The 27,040-nt window shown below is 36.6% G+C and overlaps 1 protein-coding gene across 4 annotated transcripts in view; it reads right to left on the minus strand.

Annotated features, from left to right (window-relative positions):
• Positions 1-1,997: 1,997 nt before the first annotated feature.
• LOC116064749 (glutamate receptor 3) overlaps positions 1,998-27,040 on the minus strand; it is an 80,576-nt gene continuing 55,533 nt past the window's right edge. The window contains exons 11-16 of one of the 4 annotated variants that reach the window (XM_036008628.1): positions 26,566-26,939; positions 23,875-24,073; positions 18,199-18,446; positions 5,860-5,974; positions 4,452-4,700; positions 1,998-3,436 (exon numbers count right to left, since the gene is read on the minus strand). In XM_036008628.1, coding sequence (XP_035864521.1) covers positions 4,455-4,700; positions 5,860-5,974; positions 18,199-18,446; positions 23,875-24,073; positions 26,566-26,939 — 1,182 coding nt within the window. In that variant the 3' untranslated portion in view covers positions 1,998-3,436; positions 4,452-4,454. Of the gene's footprint in view, positions 3,437-4,451; positions 5,975-17,370; positions 17,486-18,198; positions 18,447-23,874; positions 24,074-26,565; positions 26,940-27,040 lie in introns of those variants that run through there. The other 3 variants (XM_031319977.2, XR_004899137.1, XM_036008629.1) reach the window with 3 other exon arrangements.

Below are 27,040 nucleotides of genomic sequence, written 5' to 3' on the forward strand. Positions count from 1 at the left end.
ATTTAGCTGATGAGTCTTACAGGCCTAGCTTGACAAAAACGTTTATTGTGGATTTAGTTAAATCCAGAAGAAGCCTGATCATTTATGTTTACCCTCTCTTTACTCTAAATCAACTGTGTGTTTAATGGTCAAAATGACTTGTGCTGTCTTCACCTCCCTCATGTCCCCTAAGATGATACAGGGGTGACACTTTATCTTATGGGTCCCACAGTTTCCTAAAAATGTCTAGAAAGGGACTGTAAGTCACAGGAAAGTTTCTGGGGGGAAAATGAATTTGGCAATTGTAAGGACAATCGGACAAATTGTTCAATTGATGCGCTCCAATTAATTGCTTGCAAAACCTATAGAGTCTTAAGGTTGGTACTCAGCAGGTAAGCGGAGCATTCAAATGTAAAATGCGTCTATAGGCAAGCATACAATTCGGGAAAAGATTGAGAATAAAGCTTCCTATAATCAGTGTTTATTTTTTAGTTAATATACCATTAGAATTTTAGTAGTTTTTAGGAAAAATTCCTCTGAAAATCCACACCTGCTTATAAATTAAACACGACTAAACGCAAATAACTCTAAACCAAATCACATAGTTCCTTCCAGAAAATGTCTTAGGAAATTTACTCGGAAATTATTGGACTTGTATAATAAAGTGTTAAAGGACACTTTTTTCCTAACATGGAAACCCATATATGCCATGTGAAGAAATTGATGAAAAGTTAGACATGAGAAAAAGATAACTACTCTGAAGGGGTCAGGTTATCTGCTCTACCTGCAAACTCTAACTGAAATGATGTTACGCAGGGCAGATCCACTGGTTACATTTCATTTTGTGCAACCAGCACCAGACTTGCAAAAATAATCACAGCAACATTTGTGCTTATGTGCACGGCAAACTTGATTTTTATGAATTATTCTACAGAGTTTCTACTGCAAATCAACTGGTGTATCTTTCTGCCAATAACTAACTCCCTTATGTCACGAGCATCCGTTCCAACCAATTGTCTCCTGGAGTCTCCATCCAAAACACCAGGTAACCGGGGCAACGTGGTCATCCTCTTGAGCATAGATATATACTCTTAAGCTTCTGGCAAAAGTGTCGCCTGGAGCTCGCATTTAATATAACACAGGCAGATGTGACCGTGATGGTCCGGGTTACATTTTATAGTAGTGTTCCCAGACAAATAAAACTTATTTTATATTTATTTATTTTATTTATTTATATATGTTATTTTAAAATTCCCAATTTATTTGTGGATCATTACCAGGATCCTGTGTATGTAGCAATGTGAAGATCAAACAGCAACTATTTTGTGTAAGTTAGGTGTAAAGTGTAAAACAGCCAACAGAATTAAACTTCAGAAATAAGCAAAGTTGTAACATGCAAAAATACTGGACCACATTGTAAAGTCTTCTTTCATTTAACTTATGGCACTACTGTAGTATTTAAATCCAGGTGGTTCTTGTATGGATCATTGTGATGACAAATAAAGTGATGCACTATTGCACACGTAAAACTTCACCATGTCCAAAAAAGTGAATTCCACTTTAAGAGTCATCATCTGCTCTTGGCTGTATATTTAAGCTGCTGTATTCATTAAGTTTCCTCTGAATAAAACCCTGCAGGATTCTCAAACTGTCAGTGCCTCATGACGGGGAAAGCCCTGTGTTTAAAGGGGATGAAAGTAACAGATTTTTTATGATCTCACTCTGTATCCAAGTGTGCCTCTGTGCTCCTTATAATTTTGGCTTAGTAAGTCACAATTATGATTTATCATGAGAAATTTTATTTTTATCATGTCTAACTTTTCACTTATTTTTGGCGCAAATGGGCTTCCATACACCTTGACTCAAGATGATTTTATTTCTAGAGAGAAGTCCTGTCATAAGACTTGTATGACCTGCAGCAGAACAAATTCTTCTGATTAATAAATGACAGTAGATTAATTTCTTCAGTGACAGTTCATGGTTCTTTTTACATGTAAAAAAGATAAAAGTCCAAAACATGAATATAAACCTGCTTTTATTAAGGAAATGTAATAAAATCCTTTGTACATGACCTCTCCACAGAGGTTCATGTGTCCATACATGCAACTCCCATGGTTGAGGTACTGTTACAAATGAACTGGAAAAAATCAAAACCAAACTGGATCAAATGTTGTTATGGAACTATAAACTAAACCAGGGTCCATTTCGAGTTGCAGTTTGGTTAAACTATCACCAAATTCACATGCACTTTATCTGGGGAGTAAAGGATGAGAAAGTTTGATATATTAAACAAATGTAGGCGTACATGGTTTGTAGCATTTTTTTCCTTCAGTTTATAAAAAGTTCACTTATACAAACAGACAAACGTTTCATTTGTAGCTCTTTTCCTCAATGTACAGTTTACCTTCTGCATGATGCATAGACACAGAAAGCTTATCACAACCAAAGAAGCTATGGTGTGTTATCATTAACCAAAAATGTTGAGATTCACAGCTGCAGATACTGCATTTACATGAGAACGGCTTCTAAGTGTGTACAAAGTGTGTAAACCATAAGCTCAGTTAAACCATTTGTATATGCTGTCACATAAAAAGGGGTCACTGTCAGAGAGGATTTATAATGCTTTTGATTTCAACAATATGGCACTAAGTGATTAAATGCGGACCTCATTTCATCATCTCATAAAAAAACGGTCTTGTTTCCAAATAGTGGCAGTTGATTTAAAACAAGGATTTAAGTGAATACAGTCAGTTGTGTACGATGTCCAACAGGCTTTGAAAATAACACCACCTAAGCAGTTTCAGATGACCTCTACTTTCACATTATTGACATTTTCTGAGTAAAAACTGGGGTACAATTTTGTCACTTTAATTGATGCTTAACCCTATTGATTGATGCTTGATCCTAAATATTATGAAACTAAAAGTAGTCTTAGAGTAAAACAAGAAAATTACTTTACTTCACTAAATATAACATTTATCCAACTTAAGATATCACCACAAAAATGTCTGTAAAGGATTCAAATTACCTAATAAGTACTCCAGGATGTTTCGATTGCAAATCATGGCTTTTTTTCTTCTTCTTAAAAATAAAAAACAACGGAAATTACAACAGTTCTAATTGTCATTTGAAGCAATGTTTTTGCCCTATAGTTCCACAGATTTTTTTTTTCAAGTGAATTCAATTTTAATTGCATTGTTATGATGCTAAAATGCTCCATAAGGCACTACAAGAGGCAAATCTCATGTTTCCAGAAGTAAAAGTCCTGTTGCGACATTGCCCTCTGTTAGTGTGACGGGCCTCACAACGCAGAATGAGCACTTGTTGACTTGTAGGCTTGTGTCCAAGCTGATGAAAGAAGGCTGTTGCCTCCGGGATGCCAGCCTTGGGGTGTCGGGGTCACACACAGTGGCTGTTTCCATCCAGATGCACCAGTGGGAATCAACACGTTTCGCCGCTGCAGAAGAGATGTGCAAAGGATGAGGATCAAATGAAAAAGCTGCCACTACACTGTTCATTTTTCATATTTGGCTGGTTCAACTCAAAAACATAAGTTCCCCTGCTGCCTTATGAAAGGCAAGTTGACTGAACTTAAGTTGAATAATTAGTTTAAAGTTATCTTGTGAGAAAACCAGCTGAGCTAAATTAGCTGAACTTGAGAGAACAAATTCAATAAACTCTAGATATTTAAGGTCCCATATTGTAAAAAGTTAGATTTCCATGTATTTTTTTATTATTATAAAACAGGTTGAGGTGCTATATAATTACTGTGAAAGTATCAAAATGCCCACTCCACAGAGAACTGCACACAGCCCGTATTCAGAAACTGTGCCTTTGAACGACCCATCAGGACTTCCATACAGTTGTGATGTCATAACTATTCTATATATAGGTAAAAGTGCTTCTACAGTGACAGACAGTATGAGAAAAATAAAATGTTTAATGAAAATGAAAGCATGTAAACATGTTCTAGTAGAAACCCAAAATACAAGTATGAACTGAAAATGAGCATAAAATGGGTCCTTTAAGCTTGATAAACAATGTTCAATCACACTGACAGATGTCAGAATCAGATGAATTATGAGTGTACTGGGGTAGGGACTGAATTCAATACTAACCTTCATCATGGTCAGACAAACAATAACTTTTCCAACTAAACAGTGGGATTTCTGCAGTTTTTAAATCTCAAACAAGGCATGCTGGGAAGTCTGCTAATGTGCTGACCATGGTGAGTGACCTCTCAGCATTCATGCAGCACAGCTGCATTCATTCAACTCATCATTTTGAATGAAAAGACTTCAGTCAGAACAACTAATGTAAAAAAAAAAAAAAAGGAAATTACTTGAAATTAATGAATAGTTACATTAAGGTAATGATAAAAGATGAGTGTATTCCACTAGATTTCTTTATGTTTGACAGTGTACTTTATGTTTAAAGTGATACAGTCATGGGAGCAACAATAAAGGACATACCCTCTAGATCTTAACACTCTCTGTCCCGTACACGTTGTAGCCTTCACGGTACGTGGCAAAATTCTGGGTGTTTGCTGGAGGGGCTGGCTTAAAGTTTTGAGCATTCTTTGCCAGCTTCAGTCTTTTGGTTTCTTGCCGTGACTTATAGCAGAACTCAATCAAAGCCACGGTCATAGCCAGGCCAAGCCCCCCGACCAGAATATAGAAGACTCCTGCCACGTTGCTTAGGCTTAATGCACTTGTCTTGTCCTGGGGGAGGTAAAGACCACCGTTAAGACTCTTTTAACTGGCACTGTGAGGCTGACCTCAAACAACATGTACACCCACACCAACACAATGTACATCCTACTGCTCTATGACTAAACAGGTACTCAGAGGAGGCTGCTAATTGTGTCTACAAAACCCTCTGAGATATAGATGCCTAATTCAGCCAATAACTGAGATAAATTGGTATAACTTATATAATTCCTCCTATCAAGTTCGTTCTACTCTTAGGGCTGGGAAGGTGAATGTAGACAGAGTTGCTATCTATCCTGCTTTATGGTCATGTCTAGAGGAAGGCGGTCGTGGTCGTACAGGTCTACAGATTTAACCCTCAATTCACTATCATAGCTGCTTCAACACACTGCATTTGTACAATCAAAGTGGTAAGCTGTGGAGGGTGAATTGAACCATTTTGCTGCTATTAAAAACCAAACAGTGGTATTGAAATTAATTTATGTGAGTATTACCATTTGCATTCTAAACCTTAGGGACAGTTTGTAGTCCTAAATGCAGTACATTCTATCGTATAAATGTCTTTACATTAATTAAAGTTGCAAAAAAAGTTCCTTACCCTTACTCTGACACTCCACTATAAGACATGACTATTAAATACCATTTAAACACTTTGTGCTCAGGTGGTGTTTAAAGGTCAGAATAAGGATGCCTTTGTGAAACTAGCTGGTCACATTGGAGTTAATATATGCAGTTTGCATACAAATGAATAACGTCAACAATAAACTAAATTTCAATAAAGGTTCGGATATCAAAATAGCAGTATAATGGCTTCAATTCTATGATTCAACTTTTCAAAATTTTATGGTATGATTATAAGTGTGGAATCATGCTGCAATTTTACAAATCTTGATATTGTCTACATACAGTAGTAATGGAGTCATGTTTATGTCATGAATTATGCTCAGAATGTAAAGAAAATAGTCTATTATAGTCTAGTCTATAATAGACTATGTGTGAAGTAAATCTAGTTTTTAATGTTTTCCACGTGTTATTCTGCAAGTATTTAGATATATAAATATCATGTCCTGATGAACATGTCTGGGAGAATGTATGTTTTAGATGTTTGCATATGAACAGTTAGGTCAAAATGCATTTTTCAATCAGTATAAAAAGACCTGCAGCGACTGACCTTACTTCCAGAGTCCTTGGTTCCACATTCACCCTTATCGTACCACCATTTGTTTTTCAGCTTGTCTAAGATGCCTTGTTCACTGAGTTTCAATACTGCAAGGTTTACAGGAGTTCTTTGTGTGGGAAATAACATAAATAACATTTTATTATGTTATTTTATGTTATTAAACTTTAAACTACTTTATACTGTGCAAAGCGATAGAGTAGGGTCCTGGCCAACACATCACAGATAGCAAGCAACACTACAGTATATATATATTTATGTGTGGAAATATATGACCTTTCATAATCCATGACTACCCTAGCATGCCAGACCCCACCTATATCGCTTTGAGTAATCGGCACACACTGATCACAAGAAGAGAAAAGATTTGAACTTGCAGAATAAAGCAGCTGCTGCATAGCTTTCACAGAATGAAAGAAAACAGAGGCAGTAATTATTGCTGAGGGCACATGTTTTTTTTTGCTATGGGCAGCCCTTTTGATGGTGGATCTAACAGGAACCCTTTCTTGACTAACAGACAAAACACAACAGTCCAATTTCATTAACAGCTATTAGAGGCTAACGTCTTACAAAATCACCCACACAGAGAAACAAGGTGTGACTGAATAGTTAAAAGCCAGATGTGGTCAAGAAGTCTCTAAAGACACTTTTTTCCGAACCAAATCCCTCATGAGGGGAGTCATACTTTGGGGTTTTGTTTTGCAAGACATTATGTTCAATTTCCTTGACTGATAGATTTCCAGGCTTATTTCCTTTCAGAAATAAGATCAGCGTTGTAATCCAGCATCATCAAATATATTGTATTCACCACTGTGTTGTTTGTATGTTGAATAGAATACAAATTGTGTTTTCTGATTATTTATACAAAAGAAACAAACATTAAGAAATCATGCATGATGTTAAGTGACTGATGTGCAGTCATGTATTCCAGTCAGAGCTCTTTGAAAGGCAAAGTGATGGTGATTTTGTTTGATTGTTGAAAACTAGAAACTTAGATGCATGAATTGAAATGCAACAACAAACTATAATTTCTCTGGTGCAGCCTTATCAGTCTCATTACTGCATATTCTGCTTTTTGACTTTTCTTGGCAGAGGAGCAGAGACGAGTGAAAGATTTTAACACAAACTTTGAACTAAATGCTTGTTAGACTTTATAAATCAAGCTAGTAAATATGCTGTAATTTTATAGTTTGGACAATGACACATTTTGGATGTAATCTCTTGGTTCTTATGATGCATTTTAGAGGCACTATGAGGATACATTGCAAACAAATAAAGTTTTTTTCTATTTGGGACCTACAGCTAAAAACTTTTTCATAATAATTCTGTTTAAGGGTACTGTATTAATCGCAATTAAAAGCATGTTTTAAAGGTATTATTGATGAGCATCTAATGATTTATAACTTCTTGTCTCCATGTGACCCACAGAGGGACTGCTGATCTGTCATTGACTCTGACCTTTGACCTCCCTGAACAAAGAATCAAATTTGGCTACAGTAATAGTTTCTGTGTCAAATGTATACTCTTTGTTTTCCTCAGTTTAATAACTTTTAGTAACATAAAAATAACTATAGCTGGTTAAAGATTATGATTAGTTGTCATCGGATAATGTCTACTCTTTCACACAGCATTGTGAGTAGGATGATCTACTCTACTGACTTGCCTTTTCTCTTGTTATCATAAATTATATCTACATCATTTCAGCTCTGAGAAAAAAAGGGTGAACTGGAACACTCTCATCAGATAAAGGCCGCAGACACACCACCAGGTGGTGGCCATGGACTTTAAAATAACACTGATGAGCACTTTCCAGGTTCAGTTTAGAAACACTTAAATATTTCCCTGTATTTTTTCTAATCTGAAAAACCTAAATAAAAACAGAATGTAATCCACATACAGTATATATTATATATTATGCATATAAACAGATTATAGCAGCAGCTGGAAGGACACGTTTGATGTTTGGTTATTAGATCATTGTATGTGGATGAAAATACTCGAAATTACATTTAGTCATTAAAGATTTAACATCTAAATTCAAAGAGTACAGCATTAAATACTATGCTGTCATCCCTGCTGGAGCCTTAAAGAGAAATCAAAGCGACTTCAGAGGTGAAAAAGACCACTTGTTAAAAACACTCAATGGCAGTAACAGAGAGAAAAAGACAAAACTGTACATCTGTTCCCCTTCCGAGTCTCTAAGCAGCCAGGGTTTGTAATTACTTTGTCCCAGGGACATAATATCACAGTATTAAAGTATTTTTGCTCCATTGCCCGTTGCAGTTTATATTGGCAAATAACTCCACCTGTCATTTACTGTCAAAGAGAAAAACACTGTGAGCTGTCCCAAACCTCTGATGTAATAGCAGTTTACAGCTCCACAGAGAGTGAACTCAAACGCATAGAAAAGATGATTTATCAGACCTGGGTTCACTCACATTTACAGTAATCTGAGAGCATTTACGCAATAAACAGCTTGAATTAAAGCAAAAACTAGCAATAATAATAATGTGCTGCCACTAACTGAATTTCTACGGCACCATATTACAACAGATACAAAATGTTGGGAAATGTAGCAAGCAAAAACAAGTCAATTGTGAGTTGTAGTGACACTGAAACTGAACTTTTAGTTTAATTAAGGGTCACAGCTCAGGCCCACTGAGCAAAACCTACAACTGATAGTAAGTCACATACAGGATATATGTATGTGCTTATGTATCTGTCAAGAGAACTTCATCCCTTCAGTTTTCTTTGGTTCTTGATAGTTCAGAGTTTTGCATAAAAACTTATATTTCTTTTTATATTAATTAAACAATAAAATAATACTAAACATAATTGCATATGAAATACACATGAATAAATACATTTGAATACATCTTTATCATGCTTTTAGTTTTTATAGAAGCCCACCTATCTGGCCAATATATTTATACATATATTTTTAGTTCTTTAATCTTTGGGTTTATATTCTTTTTATTCCTTCTTTTTGCACAAGGCTTTCAACCCTGCATTTCACTGCACATATTGTATGAGTGTATATGTGACAAATAAAACCTTTGTGTTTATTTGTAACTAATTCAATGTTTCCTTCTGCATACTGTTAATGGCTCAGGTCAATAGGGAGCTCATGTCCAAGAAAAAAACAAACCTACACATTATTGTCATGTAGTCAGTAGTCGTTACAAGCACCAGCATACTGGATACAGCAGTTCACATCAGGCACCTCGGCCTCTGTCTCCTCTCACTTCTGCCTTCTCTCTGGTGACTGATTATGCAAAGGTTCGTTAATTATGTATTCAGTTGACCAATCAGATTTCACATAATTTTCCCAGGGAAGCAGAAAGATGCATCTGATCTGAAGTGCCTTGATTCTCACGAGGACTAAAGCTCCTCAGAGGGCATATGTGACATGTTTTAACACTACTGATTTTGAAAACTGGCTGACTTCAAAAATGACTTCCCTGACTATATGAAATATGTTTTCAATTGGATTAGACCTTCAAAAGAGTTGTCTGCTTATTGTGTGAATGGATTTTCTTCAACATTTATAAAATATTAAGCTTGTTTCTTTTTACATTGAAAGTCAATGGAGCAATCTTTAAATCCTCTTCAGGCTTCTTCTACTTGTAAATGCTACTGCTCCCCATTACTTTCATCTACAGATGTCATTCAAACTTTAACTAGTCACAAAACCTTCAGCTATTAGAAACTGATTCAGCTTTTTGATGTCTTTTACAGTTTTTGTGTTATCACTGTTTAAGTTTAGTGCTTCTTTAATTGTTTTCTGCATTTTTAAGGGCTGCTCAGTGTGGGCGATGTCACAGCTACAGTGCAGAGGAGAGAGAACATCGTCTTAAAACTTTCTCTTTAACCACAATTCTTACTTCTTATACACCTTTTATATGTCAAAACGTAGATATACTTGTCTACTTTCAGCCAATGTACTTACTTAAGCAATAGGACTTATACATTTGGCTCAGTGAGCCTCCAAATGACAAGAGCCACAAGCATTCCTTCATTGACAGCCCTCCTTAAACCACCTCGACATTTCTGGTTGTACCAGTTTTTCTAATCGCTGATATGCCCACATTTGTTTACTTTATCCACACAAATTATACGTCAAAGTTTTCGCAAATGCTTTCTGGTGCTCACGGTGAGGTCATTATATTGATATCCCGTATTGTTTTTGGCTTTTTTCAGGCTTCTTTAATGGGAAGTTTACCAGGGCTCTTTCAGTTAATCTCAGATACTATACTATGACTTTTTTATCACTTTTTTCGACATACTATACTGTAACTTTTTAATGGCTTTTATTCGACATACTGTGCTATCGTGGTTTTCATCAAAAAAAATGTGGTGGCACACTGGCTTAGTGGTGAGCACTGCTGCAAACATTCTACCAGAAAGTAATCACTGGGAACTCCCACCCAGGTTTAATACCCAGTCCAGGCTGGCCTGGGTATTCAACATACTATACTATGACTTTTTTTATCACTTTTCCCGACGTATTATACATTGACTTTTTTTTACATACTGTACTATAAAATAATAATAATAACATACATACTGATGACTTTTTTTATCACTGTTTTCGACATGCGAAAACATAAACTAAGTGAAAGAGATGAATATGCCAAAATCATAAGCTCTTCTAATTAAACTTCTAATTGGAAAAACAGAAAGTGTTCAAATCTTATGTTTGAGGTTTTGAGGTCCAATACACTAAGTGAAAGAGACAAATGACGAAAACATACTTTTATGCGTCATAGCAGATAGCTTAGAGTGATAAGAGGATGATTGGAAGACCGAAGGTTGAGTGTTTAAATCTTACATATTTGAAGAGGTTTTGAGGTCCAATATACTAAATGAAAGAGACAAATATGCCAAAATCATCAAGTACACGCTCAGGTCAGATAGCTTAGAGTGATAAGCAACATACTGGAAAACAGAAGGTTGAGTGTTCAAATCTTATATGGTACTATTGGTTTCAAGATCTACATTACAAGAGTAATAAATACAAATTGATGAAAACAAAAGTTGTGTTTCTGTCAGTCTCTCTCATCACTTTTTCGACATACTATGACTTTTTTATCACTTTTTTCAACATACTATTCTATGACTTTTTCAACATACTATACTATGACTTTTTTATGAAGTTTTGACGACATACTATACTGTGACATTTTTATGATTTTTTATGACATACTATACTATGACTTTTTTTATCACTTTTTTCGACATACTATACTATGACTTTTTTTATGAAGTTTTGACGACATACTATACTGTGACTTTTAACACTTTTATGACATGCAAAACATAAACTAGGTGAAAGAGACGAATAAGCCAAAATCATCAACTGTTCTGTCAGGTCAGAAATCTTAGAGTGATAAGACAAATATTGGAAGCCAGAAGGTTCAGTGTTCAAGTACTATATGTTTTGAGGTCCAATATACTAAGTGAAACAGACAAATAGGCCCAAAACATGAGCGTGTGTGTCAGGTCAGTTAGCTTAGGGTGATAAGAGAATAATTGTAAGACAGAAGTTTGAGTGTTCAAATCCTACAATTTCAGGAAGTTCTGAGATCCAATTACACTAAGTGAAAGAGACAAATATGTCAAAAACATAGCTGTTTTGTCTGGTCAGATAGCTTTTTAGGGATAAGAGAATGATTGGAAGACAAAACGTTGAGTATTTGAATCTTATGCTTCATTTAGTTTTGAGGTCCAATATACTAAGTGGAAGATACAAATGACGAAAACATTCCTGTATGTGTCAGGTCAGATGGCTTAGGGTCATAAGAAACTGATTGGAAGACAGAAGGTCAAATCAAGTGTTCAAATCCTGTATGGTGCTATTGCTTTCAAGATCTACATTACAGGAGTAATGAATACAAATAAATAAAAACAAAAGTTTTTTTTTCCTGTCAGTCTCTCTCATCACTTTTTTCGACATACTATGATTTCTTTATCGCTTTTTTCGACATGCTATACTATGACGTTTTTATGAACTTTTAAACACATGCTATACTGTGACTTTTTTATGATTTTTTATGGCATACTATGACTTTTACGACATACTATATACTATGACTTTTTTATTACTTTTTTCGACATACTATACTAGGACTTTTTAATCACTTTTTTAGACATACTATACTATGATTCTTCGACATGCTATGACTTTTTTTATTACTTTTTGCGACATAGTATACTGTGACTTTTTTCAATTTTTTCGACATACTATACTATGATTTTGTATATGTTTTGAGGTCCGATAAACTAAGCGAAAGAGACAAATATGCCAAAAAACATGACTTTTGTGTAAGGTCAGAAAGCTTAGAGTGATAAGAGAAAGAGTGGCGGACAGAATTTTATCACTTTTTTCGACATATGACTTTTTTTTCTTTTTTCGACATACTATACTATGACTTCTTTATCGCTTTTTTTCGACATGCTACACTATGACTTCTTTATCACATTTTTTGACAACTATACTATGACTTTTTTTTTCTCTTTTTTCGACATACTCTCTACTATGACTTTTTCAACATGCTAAATTATAACTTCATTATCGCTTTTTTCAACATACTATAACTTTTTTATTACTTTTTTCGACATACTATACTATGACTTTTTTATCACTTTTTCGACATACTATACTATGACTTTTTTTCGACATATTATATTACTTTTTTTAATTACTTTTTTCGACATACTATACTATGACTTTTTCGACATGCTATACTATGACTTCTTTATCACATTTTTCGACATACTATACTATGACTTTTTAATGGCTTGTATTTAACATAAATTCTTTGGTGGCACAGTGGCTCTGTGGTAGTTGTAATCACTTTTTTCGACATACTATACTATGACCTTTTTATCACTTTTTGACATACAATACTATGATTTTTTCCAACATACTATACTATGGCTTTTTATCACTTTTTTTTTAAATACTATACTATGACTTTTTTATCACATTTTTCAACATACTATACTATGAATTTGTTATCACTTTTTTTCAACATAAACTGAATATACTATGACTTTTTTTTACATACCATACTATGATTTTTTTAACATTCTATACCATGACTTTTTCCGACATAATATACTATGACTTTTTCATCACTTCTTTTCGACATACTATACTATGACTTTTTTTTAATCTACTATTACTTTTTAATTACTTTTTTTCGACATACTATACTATGACATTTTTATCACTTTTTTGACATACAATAACTTTTTTATAACTTTCACGACATACCATACTATGACTTTTTTGGACATACTATACTTTGACATTTTTCGACATACCATACTATGACTTTTTAATGACTTTCAACATCATTTCTTTGGTGGCTCTGTGGTTAGCACTGCTCCAACAAGCAACCAGCAAGTAATCACTGCAGCCTCTGACCCAGGTTTGATACCTGCTTGCCCTTTTTATGCCTTTTTTCAACATACTATGCTTTGACTTTTTAATGGCTTTTTTTTCCAAATACTATACTATGATTTTGTTATCACTTTTTTGACATACTATACTATGACATTGTTATCACGTTTTACAACATTCTATACTATGGCGTTTTTCGACATACACGCACAGCTGCTCAGTTGTTAGCACTGCTCCAAATAGCACCAGCAAGTAGGCAATGCAGACTCTGACCAAGGTTCGATTCCCACTCCGCGCTGGGCTTTTTTTTTTGACATACAATACTGTGACTTTGTTATTACTTTTTTCTACGTACTAAACTATGAATTTTGTATCACTTTTTTGGATATACTACGACTTTTTTTGTCATGCTATACATTGACTTTTTCGTCATACTATTCTATGACTATTTTATGACTTTTCAACATTATACTATGACGTTTGACTATACTATGATTTTTTTTACATACTATACTTTGAGTTTTTTCGACATACCATACCACTTTTTAAAGTTTCTTTTCAAAATGCTATACTATGACTTTTTTAAACAATTTTTTCAACATACTATGACAATTTTGGACATACTATACTGACTTTTTATCACTTTTTTTAATATACTATACTATGACTTTTTTTTTTTTTTTTTACTTTTTTGGACATACTATACTATGACTTTTTTCTGAATGCTATACTATGACTTTTTTTCGACATACTATACTATGAATTTTATATTACTTTTTTCGACATACTATACTATTACTTTTTTCAACATACTATACTATGACTTTTTTATCCCTTTTTTCGATAAACTATACTATGACTTTTTCATCACTTTTTTCGACATGCTATACTATGACTTTTCTCTTTTTTTTTTTAAATCTTAAAATATTCCACTTTTGTTTATTACATTATTGGTATTATTCAACATTTCAATTAAATTTTTACTAATTAAAACCATTCCCATTTTCTATTACTTCACCTTCTTCTTACGCAATTATGTCAGCAATCCAGTTTAGCAATTTAGCTTTACAGCATTCACAGGCATTTTCTGCAGGAAATGCATTTTCTAGTTGTTTTTTCTAAGCCTGGTTGTCATCAGCAACTTAAAGGTTTATCACAATTTATGAATCCAACTCTCTCATTAAGTCCAGGGGGTGAGCAGTATATCAAGGACACCTATGCAATCTATTCCAATGCAATACAACAACTAGTGCTATAAATCTTACATTTGTGAAGTTTAATAATTACCAATGTTCAGTTTTTTTTAGGTTGTGTCAGAGCGGTATTGATTCCCAAATACCAAACACTTATGGGACAAAATGAAGGCTGATGACTGGATTGTCAACCACTCAGAAAGCATTGGTGGCAGACAACTAAGAAGAGTTAGCAAATTAACGCTTTTTTTCTCTCTCGTTTAAAGGGAATAATTCAGATCACGTTGTTAACATTCTTAATGCGGTTGTATGCAGTCAGATAGAATAGATGTTTCTGTTTAAATCAGACCTTGTGCAGGGTTGTGTGAGCTCACCCCTACTCTTAACACTTAATACAAACGATTGTAAAACCAACATTCCAAATACATTTATTTAGAATTTTTAAGATGAGACTACACCATTGTCTTTGTTAGACACGGAGGATCATGCTGGTATTCATCAGTAATATTCATATAACAGATTGGTGGAGTGGTGTGAAAGGAATTTACTTATCATACCTCTAGTAATCTTTTGGGGTCATAGTTTGTGTTGTTGTAGTATCTTATGAGACATGTAAGCTTCACAAAGATAGTATTTATTATTATGTTGGATTTTATGCATTGCACAGGTGTTTCTTTTATTGTGTCCAGCCCCTGTACCTGAGTGTAGACTTCACCTCTGCGCCATCTGATTTAAGTCACATGAGAACTTTACCCTTCAGTCTGTCTGCAAAACAGAAAGAAGCATCTAAAAACACTCACGACATACACAAAATAATTCACATGAAAAAAAAAAAACATGCACAATTCTGACTCTCATGGCCAAATTAGGACATAAATCACATACTGTATATGATATCAAATAAAACAAACATCACACAGTATGAACAGAAATTAGTGTTTTAAATCATTTAGCTTTGATTAATGAAAATAGATATGTGATTTAATGTTCTGTCTGGAGTTTTGTTTGGTTTTAGTAAAACATTTAAAATATCTCTGATGTACTGATTTCTAGTTTATATGAAAATAAATGCTAATTTTGATTTCAGCAGCCCAATGCTAACATGCATGTGATGTTATGCTGTGAATGTCATATTTTCTCAGTGGTAGTTACATACAATATATTTCCATCTCATTGCTGAATTACCCATACGTGCCTTTCTGAAAGTGAAATAAGGACAAAGAAATGTGGCAGTCAGACAGTGATAGTATTCCACTGATCATCTACTCTCTCTCTAACCAAGGGTTCGAGGCAAACTGCCAGCGAGAGAGGAGACAGCTTCTTTGTGTTATCCCGCCGGTAGTATCCATGTCCTGCTTACTCAGGAATGGATGACTAGAGTCAATAACAGCAAAGTTTGCCTCGTCTCTTCTCTCGCAATATGTCAAGTGTACTGTGGTCATGATGCAAGCTGAAGAGCAGAGGCAGAGATGGATCCACAGTTGAGGGCTGTCACTGCGCCCTGAAACAAAAAGATCAGGGGCCTCATTTATGGAAAGGTTGTACAACAGATTTGATTGAAAAAAATCCTCATCGGGAAAAAAGGCCCCAGCTCTTCTACAGAGCTAAGCCTCATGTGCACAGCCCTAAAATAGTGTAAATAAGGATAGATAATGTGCACAGGCTTTACGATAATAATAATTTCCTTCTATATTTAACACCTCTTCTTGGTTTTAAAACATTTAAAGTGAGACTATGTGACTTTTGAGAGAAGAAATAACACTTCTTCCTCTGACAAATGAAAAGTTAAATTCATAAGCGATACATCTTCGCCCTGCTTCAGTATTCACTTTGTGGCTACAGCCTCACTTGGTCCGCTATGACCAGGAATTAATGGCAGCTAATTTTAAATTATACATAATTGTAACTGGCATTAGTCAGACAGATCACTGACTTTATAACTCTTCTCTACTTGTGCAACTGTAGACAATGTTTTAGCATGTGAAAGATAAACATTCCGATGCTTTGTCCTGTAATGGCCACTTGTGGCCACAGTGGGCGCTGTTTAGCAAAAGTTGCATAGTCTCACTTTAAGGTCTGAATGCATCTTCACTCAGTTATTTAGCTTTCAGCTTTATGCTCAATATGAAAAAAAATGAGATGAGATGCAAATCAAATCCTCTTGTACAAATGGGGCCCCTGGTCATAACTTACACTCTACTACTGCAGGGTTTACCAGGTCAGGGTGGCCATGGATAGACTTTGACTGGCCTTAGATCAAGACCAACCAAAGGTTTCTGTCAGTCTTACGCTGGATTTCGATGAGAGGATGTTGGACAAAAAAGTTTGGACCGTTAGTTGTCACTCTGTCATTAGAATTCTCACGTTTGCCTGCGATGCTTAGTCCCCTCAAGACAACGCTGTTCCCCGTGCCTGCCCTAACGCCCAGGCGGCGGATTGGAGAGTGCATACATTGTTTGACTCGGAGGTATTAATCGTTGAATAAGATCAGAGCTACACTGTAATCCTTCTGGCATTAGTTTGAAGATACAAAGCTGCGATTTTCGCATGTAGATATAAAAAACAGAGGGAAAGAAGATTTCTGTCTTTCATAATTACAGGCCAAAAATATAGAAACAACTACTCTGTCACAAGCACAATATTAAGCACTTAATAATTGGATCTTCCTCTGTCCTACTTCTGCACTTTGCTTTATCTCACACTACTGGGCTTTTCCTCCTCCATTAGCCAAGTAAAGGGTTCCCAGTTGATCACAGTTGCAAATGATTAAAATGGAAAAACAAACTTATTTATCTGTAACTTATTAACAGATATTTGGGCCGAAAAGACTACAATCAGTGACGACAGCCTTGCCGATTACTCTAGTATTCTAGGATACCCGACTTTGGTGACATTGAGGCTGACCTTAGAGTCACCTCCCCCGCTGCCGCACTCTCCCTTGTCGTACCACCATTTGTTTTTCAATTTGTCCAAGAGGCCTTGCTCATTCAGTTTTAACACTGCCAGGTTAACAGCATTTCTTGAAACGATAAAACATAACTTGTAAGAAAATGAACAGGTCCGTGAGAAATCTAATATAGAATATTAGTAAAGAATAGTGATAAATATCAATGGTTCATAAGGGGAGCACGGAAGGGACAAATTGGTAAAGAATTTCACTGGTGTGGAAGGGTAAGAAGCATTTGTTTTACAGCAAAGAAAATGTTAAATATTAGAGGTGGCATGGAGGGTTACATAGCTTGTAACTGAAGTGTGCGGGATGGGGACATTCTGTCATTGTTGAATTAGAAAGAAGAACATCCAACATGCAGCTTAACATTCATCACAATTGACAGACCAGCATTGTAACTAGCAAAAACGAAACATTTCAGTGTTGAATTAGAAGCAATGCAAAAGGGGACCACAGAAACCAGGAGGGAAGAGAGGATGAAGGTCTAAACAAACAAGAATGGGGGAAGGTGATACGTTGACATTCAAATGGATTTACTGAGTGTGATTAATATACCAATAACCTTAAGAGAAAGAAGAAACAGAGAAACAAACCAGATACATAGGACACAACAGAAAATGGCTGAACATTTTGATTAAACTCATAATACTGTTCACTCATTGATGCACTTGGAACAAAAAGGCGAATTAAGGAGTGAGGAAGAAGAGAATGGCAAAAGGAGACATCAGGGTAGGTGGAATACTATAACAACATGGAGGATATTGTTATATTATCCCACCCACCTTAATGCAGAGCCTTTAGGTGTGGCTACACCATAGCCCTTAGAGTCGAGGTTGCCGCCCACTTTCATGGTGTCACAGGGTTTCCGCTGCTCTATGTACTCGTTCATTGTGGATTCGAGTAGAAAGGCGAACTTGCCCTTCGACTTTCGTACCCTGGCAACCCCATCTGGTGTTGTCTTGGCAAACACTGAGGGTTCAGCTGATTTCATGTATGACCACATTTTCTCATAAACTGCTATTTTGGAGCGCTGCATTTAAGGACAAAGAGAGAAGACAGAAACTGTTTAGTTATGCACTTAATTAAACATCGACAACCATGAAAACATTCGTAATGAGCTGCAGTGGGTTTCAGTAAAAGGAAAAATTTGTCATTTTGGGAAATACATACATGAGAAGATTGATACAACTCTCCTCTAAGAGAGCAGTACCAATCTTCTCATGTACACAGCAAGAAAGAGAATACGCGTATTTTCCAAAATGTCAAACTGATCTTTAAAAGCAACTAAGAATCACATGGAAAATAACTGCTGCACTTCCTGGCCTCTTGTAAATCCGAGTGAATTCACCCTTTAAGCAAAAAAAAGTGCAGCTGAGGTAGTGGGCTTTTTGCCAGCAGCCTGAAGTCTGACAATCTGGCAGCTCAGCAGAAACTAAATGCAGGCCATGTTTGGTATCAATATTAACAGACAGAAGTGACCTCCTGCTCCTCAGTTTGTCCCTACCAGCAGGTCACAGCTGGAGTCACAATCATCATTGTTTCATTTCTATTCAAATATTTCAAGTTATTGTGCTTATGCAGCATTTACATTTGTACAATTATAGTGTGCAGCTTGATGATACTATAATACGGTATGTAGTGATTGAAGATATTAACAAGTACAACTGCAGGTTCTCCACTGAATGTTTAAGTGCGAAGACTTCACATAAACACACTCATGACTACACCCAAAGGCCAGTGTGCATTCATGTAAAGTGCCTCGAGTCAATAACTATTCCTTTTTTATACCGTGGCTTACTATGGGATGATTTTGGCATTTTGATATATTTATTTTGGGCTAAGTAATTATAAGTAATTTTCGATATATATAATAAATATTATTATTGTTTAATATGTTATACATGATGTTATAATAATATATAGCATCCTGTGCAGGTTGTTTTCTCTCTTCTTATCTTTTGAGTTTTTTTAAAGCAGCTGACAGATTGTCTTCATCCTTTTTCTCACACTCAGATAAACCATCCAGCTCAAAAAAGATTAAAATTGTGAGTGATCAGTCACTTATTATTGTGCAGTCATCTGTTCTAACATGATATTCATGAATCCACATGTTAAGCTAAATACTAATTCAAATAGTTTGTTTTATGTGTTGTATGACAGTAATGGCGTTGTCTTTAACACATTTGACCCGTGTACTCCGAGACTGACAGCTTCACCTCTGTGGCCCAGTCAGCTGCCAGATGGAGCAGCTACAGACGTGCACAGCACAGCCTCGCTCTGACACTCAGTACGCTGCTAAAAATGGGCAGTGAAAGGCTGATTGCCGGTCACCGGGGAGCTAGAGTACCCAGCTGTCTACAATAGAGGGAAGAATAGAGAAGCTGCAGTAAACTGGGCCAATGTGACCTTCTGCTGAGCTCGGTGAGGGGGGAGCGCCTCAGAGGAATCTTTGGGTTGAAACTTTGCATATTCCTACATGTATTCAAGGGGCTGCTTGTCAGGATTGTGATTTAGGGCATGACAGGCAGGTTCATAATCACTCAGTCAAACAGGAAGTAGAAGTGTGAACGAGCACCTGACGTCAGAACTCCGAAACTCTGGAGCAAGTTCTCAGAGAAAATCAGATTATTTTATTTGACATTTTATTTCCATTTATTGATGGTCCTATATAGTTCTCATGTTTGTTCTTGCATGTTTAATTATCTGAGTTGTCCTTGCTAACCGGGCACTATCGCCTGTATTTACTTATTTATAGTATTTGATATACAGAAATCAAGTGTGTGGGACTGGTTTAATCCAGATTGTATGTTCAGAAATTGTGTGAGTCAGTCCCACATCACATCTGGTCAGTGAAAGTAAAGGAAAACATCTGAGTGAATTGACAAACTATGTCAGCTCGGTGGTGTGTACGGCCGTGTTGTGTAAACAATTCACCGGAGCTGTAATGGATTGTGGGCTCAGGCTAGTAAGTGAATCATTCTTGACATATGCACGATTACAGTTCAGTTGAGTGTTCATTTAAACACTCTTAACATGACAGTAAAAGCTGAAGACAGGCCTGACCATAGCGTGAAAACAGTGATTCTTTTCTGGGTTATATGAAGATGCATGCTTGTCAGGAGCAGGTTGGTCGCCTGTGTTGAAATCTGTACAGCTCCTCTTGCTGTCAGATTCATTATTCTCACTACAGCAGCTTAACAAAGACAAATTATTCAATAAATCAATTTTAATTAATGACTTGTGTAGCCACAACAGTCTTTTAACAGGGCACATGAGGAATGTGGGTTAACTGCCCCTCATCCATTCTGGAAATAAACTGGTCCAAACTCAAATTCTTCTAGCTGCAAATTCATCTGTTAGCAACTGACTGAAGGGCTGAGAGTGACTCTGTGTGCATGTCACACTGTCATCCAGAAACAGAGACGACAGGCCACAAAAAGCATGTGCAATCTTTCTGGTGTTTTTTTTTATTTATTTTTTTATCTGCATGCAATTAGATCAGTGGACACAAATGAATAATGTAACTAAATTAGAGCGAGGCTCGTTTAGCAGCACCGCTGTAATTAAAGTAAGAATGATCACTAACACACTTTGATTTTGGAATAAAAGGTAAACAAACTGCTTCTTACTTGTGCTCTCCTTTCCCACTTTTGCTAACATTATTCACTGTCACCCCTTTGACTTCAGTATACTGTATACAATATCTCACACAAACTGAATGATCCACATAAATTGTCAGTCTCAGCGGCTTGTTGAAAGTACTTCTGGAAAATGTGGGTTAAATGTGAATTAAACAAATGTATGCCATCTTAATAAGTGAGATTAAGAGGTTCTGGTATGCTGCTTTTTTGGACTTTGGACAGAGCCCGGCTAGCTGTTTCCCCCTGCTTCTAGTCTAGTCTTCTAACCCCTTTGCAAAGCCCAGGTTTGAGAACAAAGCATGTTTCAAATCCTTTCTGAAAACCAGAAAAGAATAAAAGTAAGCATTTGAAAAACGGATATGTTGGTTATCATTGTATATGATGTGCATTGAGGAAGCTGTATGATCTTCAGATCACTATAAAAGTTATTTACAGCTCTTAATAGTCATTAACTTTGAATCACCAGATTTCAATAAGAATTGCTCAGAATAGCTTCTCTGCACTGACAATTTCTGTTCGGAGGAAGAAAGGCAGACTATTTGTCACTCAGGATGAAGTCACTACACGCCTGTCAATTATCTCCTCAGGAGCACCTCTGACAAATCGCAGCCTGCCAAATACATTGGGGATTAGCACATCCACTGTCGCTTATGGAGCTGCTTTTAAATGTGATGATTCACCAGGAAGCCTCAACAGTAATCAATGATGTAGTTGAATTTAATGTTTCTTTAACAGACATGTCAAAAGGGGTATTTTAGGGCTGCTGCATGTGCCAATCACCTAAAGATATTCTTTCTTTACTTCATCACCTCTTTTATAATGTTAACACTACAAATGGAGAAGTCTGCTGAAAAGTGAAAAACTCATTTTCAACGTCAACGTGGGTATTTAAGCAAACACGCAAGTGCAAGAAACAGTGTCCTGTTTAATATCACATCGGGTGTCTGTCCCTGCAGTCATTATGACGGAACTTTAGTTTGAATTATTATACAATAAAAAAGGAGAGCATCAACACAGCTATGTGACTCGGGATGTGCTGTATTAAATACATTTATTTTGTGATTTTAGAGAAAACTACATCTAATATGAAATGATTATCCTTCCCCTAGATGTTAACTAAATCCAGATCTTTGAAACAGTTAAAATGTTATATTTTATAATCAGTGAGTTTCAACATGCTGCAGTTTGTTGGATTCTCTTTGCAAAATAAAATCTCTTCTGCACACAAGTAATGTTTTAAAGCACTGTAATGCAGGAGACAGCGAGTTACAGATGACTTCCTCCACACTGATCATGCTGATTGCTCCAAATCAATGCTTTTAGACCTGAGTTTAGCTTGGCACAGCAGACCATGCCACTCTGCTTGAACGCCTTTATAAATTGGTAGGGTCACAGAAACGTTGTACATGCCTCCACTTGGTCACATCCCTGCAAAATCATTCCTCTCCACTATTAAACACACTTTTCTCTTGAGACCTACGCATGCTTTTATTTGATTATGTTTGGACTGACTCTGTCCTAACAAGAAAGCCCTCTCCTGTTAGCTGTGAGTGTAAAATGGAGCAGATAACCAAACCTTATAGCCAGAAACAAGCTGTTCTACCTTTACTGCATTTAAGCATATTTACATAAGCTGTCTGTAAATCTCAGAGGAGATTGTAAGATGTAATTTTATAACTCCCGGTGGGCTAAGGCAGAGTCTGAAACCAACACACAGTGCCTTCCTGATCACTCCGGAGTCTAACAGAGACTACAGGGTTTGTATTTATCAAACGTCTCAGACCCACTTGGAGCACTCACACCAAGAGACGACTAGGACTAAAAATAGACACAGCTCAGAGCCGGACACTGGATGTGAATGACATTTCAATTTCCGAGGAATAGGACGTCTTCTTAGAGATTGCTTTTTAGTGAAAGAAGCCCACAAATTGGAATTATAATGACATCTTGTAGTTCTTATTGGAAAAGTTTTTTTTCTAAAATCTCAAACATAAACAGAACTGCCCTGATCATCAGACTGAACTGTCGTTTCACTCAATTCTTTATGAATTGCTGAACACATCAGAAATGTGGGCAATGATTCGGAGGCTGAAACAGAACAACATCCTCACAAATTGATGCAGAATTGCAAAAATTTATATTTTTTACAATGATTTAATAAGTTTCATTTATTAAAAAAACCTACAAGCTTACACAATCTGTCACCTGCTTTTCTGAATGGCCAACACTAAATGAAGTTGAATTATTAGTGTTTTTAAGGCTGCAGCTATATTTCTTTCTTTTTTTTTTACAAGACCTTGATGAATTATTCCGGTTGCCAGAAAGTGTAAAGAAACAAAGTGAGATTTGATAGAGAGAGAGAACCAAAGTTCATTTTGTGGACGAAATATATTTATAAAACCATAAGCCTAAAACCATAATTTAGTTTTGTGGTAGACACAGAAGGACTGATGCTCTTGGATAAAATATGAGCTCATCTTGGCTATCCATCTCTAAACAACGTCTTTGAAATCAAACAAATGCAATTATCCCGTAGCTGCTTACTCCTTTAGTAACTGTACCCCTGTTTTATGATGCACTGAATTAATCAAGTGTAGTTGTAGTGTAAGTACTTTGGAAGTGCTGTATCAGGGGAAAAACAATTTTAGACATTCTATTATTGATTATTCATTCATTTTTTACCTGGCAGGTAATAAATCAAAACCCACAGGAAAGCTCCAGGGACTTATTCAGCTCTGAGCTTATTAACTACAGTTAGAGCAGCTCTTCTTATACAGTGCAGCGACAGCATGGATGACAGCCAGTTGAGACACTCACCCTAAAGAACTCCTTAGTGGAGCCTGAGTCTAACGTCCCATAGGCAATCTCTGTCTGCTTGGCCAGGTCCTCGGCACTCTCAATGGGAGAAACCATCCTCTCCACCGTGAGGAAGGCAGCCAGGTTAGCCGTGTAGGAGGAGATGATGATGAGGGTGAAAAACCACCACACTCCTCCGACGATACGCCCGGACAGAGATCTGAGAGGAGGAAACAGAGCAGACAGAGAGACATAAGAGCAACGTGCTCAAATCTACATAGGGAGGGGAAGGAGGATAATTTCCAGCTGTGTCTCCTGTGTTTGGCACGTTATCAGCCCAGAGATTTAGCTCAGAACTATCTCCTTAATTTGAGGAATTTTATACTTTTGGAGAAAGTGTCCAGTTAACCCATTAAGTGATGAGAACTGCAATATTTTCTGCAAGTCCCTGGTACTCCATGCTGTTTGCATAAATGCATTTAAGTGAAGTATCATTAACTAAGTATAGCTGCCTTTACACCTGCTTAATTCTTTAAAAAGTAATAATAAGCCTCATTAACTCAATAGAACTGTCTACATTTAATGTTGGAGCTAATTCAGGTGAGCAACCATCCCAGGAAATGCTCAGCCACTCAGCAGCCTAAATCCAGCAGCCTGCAGAAGGATGCCAGACCTATGATGAGCGATGTCCCAGAATCTGTTCAAGATTACTTGGGTTAATTCCAGGGACAACAATGGCTTAAAGTAAGCCAGAGTACTGCTAGGTTGTGTACATTTTCTTTTTGTTTTTGGTGAAATAAAGTAGGTCCTGGTCTTATTGGTGTTTCAGGTGTTGGTTTAAAGCTGCAGCCATGTTTGGTGCAGATATTCGTTAGAACGTTTGAGTTCATCTGTTGTAATGTAACGCTCGCAACCACAAATTTAGACCAGAGGGGACAGAACAAGTCTGAAGTAAAAGCACCATGAGACTCTGTCGGCTATTGAATTCAGGGTATGATGAGCCAAACTGCTCCCTCAAACAGATACTCCCATTATGTTCACCGGCCCACATCAGCGCAAAGGCTCTGACATTAAATACGCGCTTTGGAGAGCAACCCTGGATTCATATTTTTACATTTAACTATTCTCTCTGGTACTCTCTCCCCAACTTCCATGATCACACACATTCCACCAAATGAGCTGCTGGCAGATGAACTTGCATTTCTTATTTCAAACGAGGATCCATTTGCACCGCATCACTGCATTACAGCTGTACAGCTCTGGATTTCTTCTAATATATAGCTTATTTATGGATTCATGCTATCCTTGTGGCGCTTTCAAGTTGTAAATATTCTGTGTGTCCTTCAGCAATCAAACTCTATGCTATGTTGTGACTCCATCATCAAGGTTTCGGCGAATCATCAAGATTTTTTATGAAAGTCTTATCTGTAGATGGCTTATAATTGGGATAATTATCCAGAATGCCATCATATTAATACATCAGGGGTAAAAATCAATTAAGTAGCAAATTGGGGATCTTATTTTGGCTCCAAAGTACATGGAGTTTTAGAATGGAAACTGCTGATTCAATATTTTTTGTCACCAGAGGAGGAAGTGTATTATCTGATTTCTGCACTTTAATCACACCTACTCCACTGATCTCTAGTGCTTTTTTGTGACTACAACTTTGCCTCTGGCTTGACCATGTTTGAACTCATCTCAAGTATGGTCATTGACCTTAAACTGTGTAGACCCACAACTTACAAATTCCAGCTTTCCAGAAGCTGCTTCCTCTATGCTTCTCAGTGGCATTGACTAGAGTTATGCTTAACTGTAGACCTGCATACCTGAATTTACAGTATGTTGAGCCTGTGCCATCAAAACCATAACTGTCAGATGCAGAAGCCATCCATCTCAATCTGCTAATGGGACAACTTTCCAGGCTGACATCCAGTCCACAATATATAGACAATGAAATAGTATTTACTGGCTTTCACACAGAAACTACACTGTATCAGACTATTATTATTATTATTATTATTATTACACTTTTTACTTGTCCCTATCTTTCAGATGTTTCTTCTAAGTGGATACCAATAATTAAAGGGTTTTTCTTAATGTGTTTCCCAAAAAAAGAATAAAACCAGCTTCTATACAACCTTCCAAAGTCCCAGATGAAAGGATGACAGAAGCAAGAATCCTTGAAGAGGTCAGGGACAGCACAACAGTGATGAGTAAAGAGATGAATGGATGAATAAATAGAGGGGATGCCCATTCTATTGGGAAAATACATAATGGAATGATGGTGCTGATGATGTTTTTGCCCCACAAAATGCATTATATGCACCAATGAAATGACCGTAAAATGGGACATGCAGCAAAAACACGGTAGCCCTCCAAGAGTCATGAGAAATTCCAGCAGCTACTTTGAATGAAATATGATGACCCCTGTGCATTTTACAGCCCTCAGCATGGTGGATATAAGTTATTTTGTGGATGCAAAGCATCACTGCCTGCATGCAGTTTTAAAACAAAGGTTTGTTTGCTCAGAGAAAGAGATGGGAGGAAAGTGCAGTGAAGTGACGCGTGAAGTTATGTGGACAGCAGAAATACAAAAGCTCAAAATAACCTATATGCACCATGGCAGGAAGGAGATGTATGTATGGGACTATAAAATGCAGAGAGATGACATGGACAACTGAGGGGTGGTGGAGAGTGAACACAACAACCAACCTTGGTGAGATATCGCATCCTTGCTGCATGAAGGCACCCAGGGAGAACCACAGGCTATTAAAAATCCCAAAGTCGTTTGGAGGGTCTGGGGGGCTCTGAGGGTCTTTGGCCTCATCATTCTCGTCCAGATGCCACTCGTAAGGGCTGAAACGGCTCACCAGGAAGAGCACCACACTCACGCCGATATAGGCAAAAACTATACACATCCAAATCTCATAGGCCAGTGGGTCCAGGAAGGAAAACACCCCAGGCTTGGACTTTTGAGGCTTCTTAATCATAATGGAGATGCCCAAGCTCATAAAGGGCTTAGAGAAGTCTATCACTTCTTCCCGTACCAACGTTATAGTTAGAGGAGCCACGGCTATGTCAGCTCTCTGTGAAAATGGGAACAGGCACACTGGGAGTTAGTCTTACAGAACAAATAACCAACCAGTGTTACATATTAATTTAATAAAAGGAAATACTGATAAACCCA

This window comes from Sander lucioperca, chromosome 13, assembly GCF_008315115.2.
Source record: "Sander lucioperca isolate FBNREF2018 chromosome 13, SLUC_FBN_1.2, whole genome shotgun sequence".
Lineage (NCBI taxonomy): Eukaryota > Metazoa > Chordata > Actinopteri > Perciformes > Percidae > Sander > Sander lucioperca.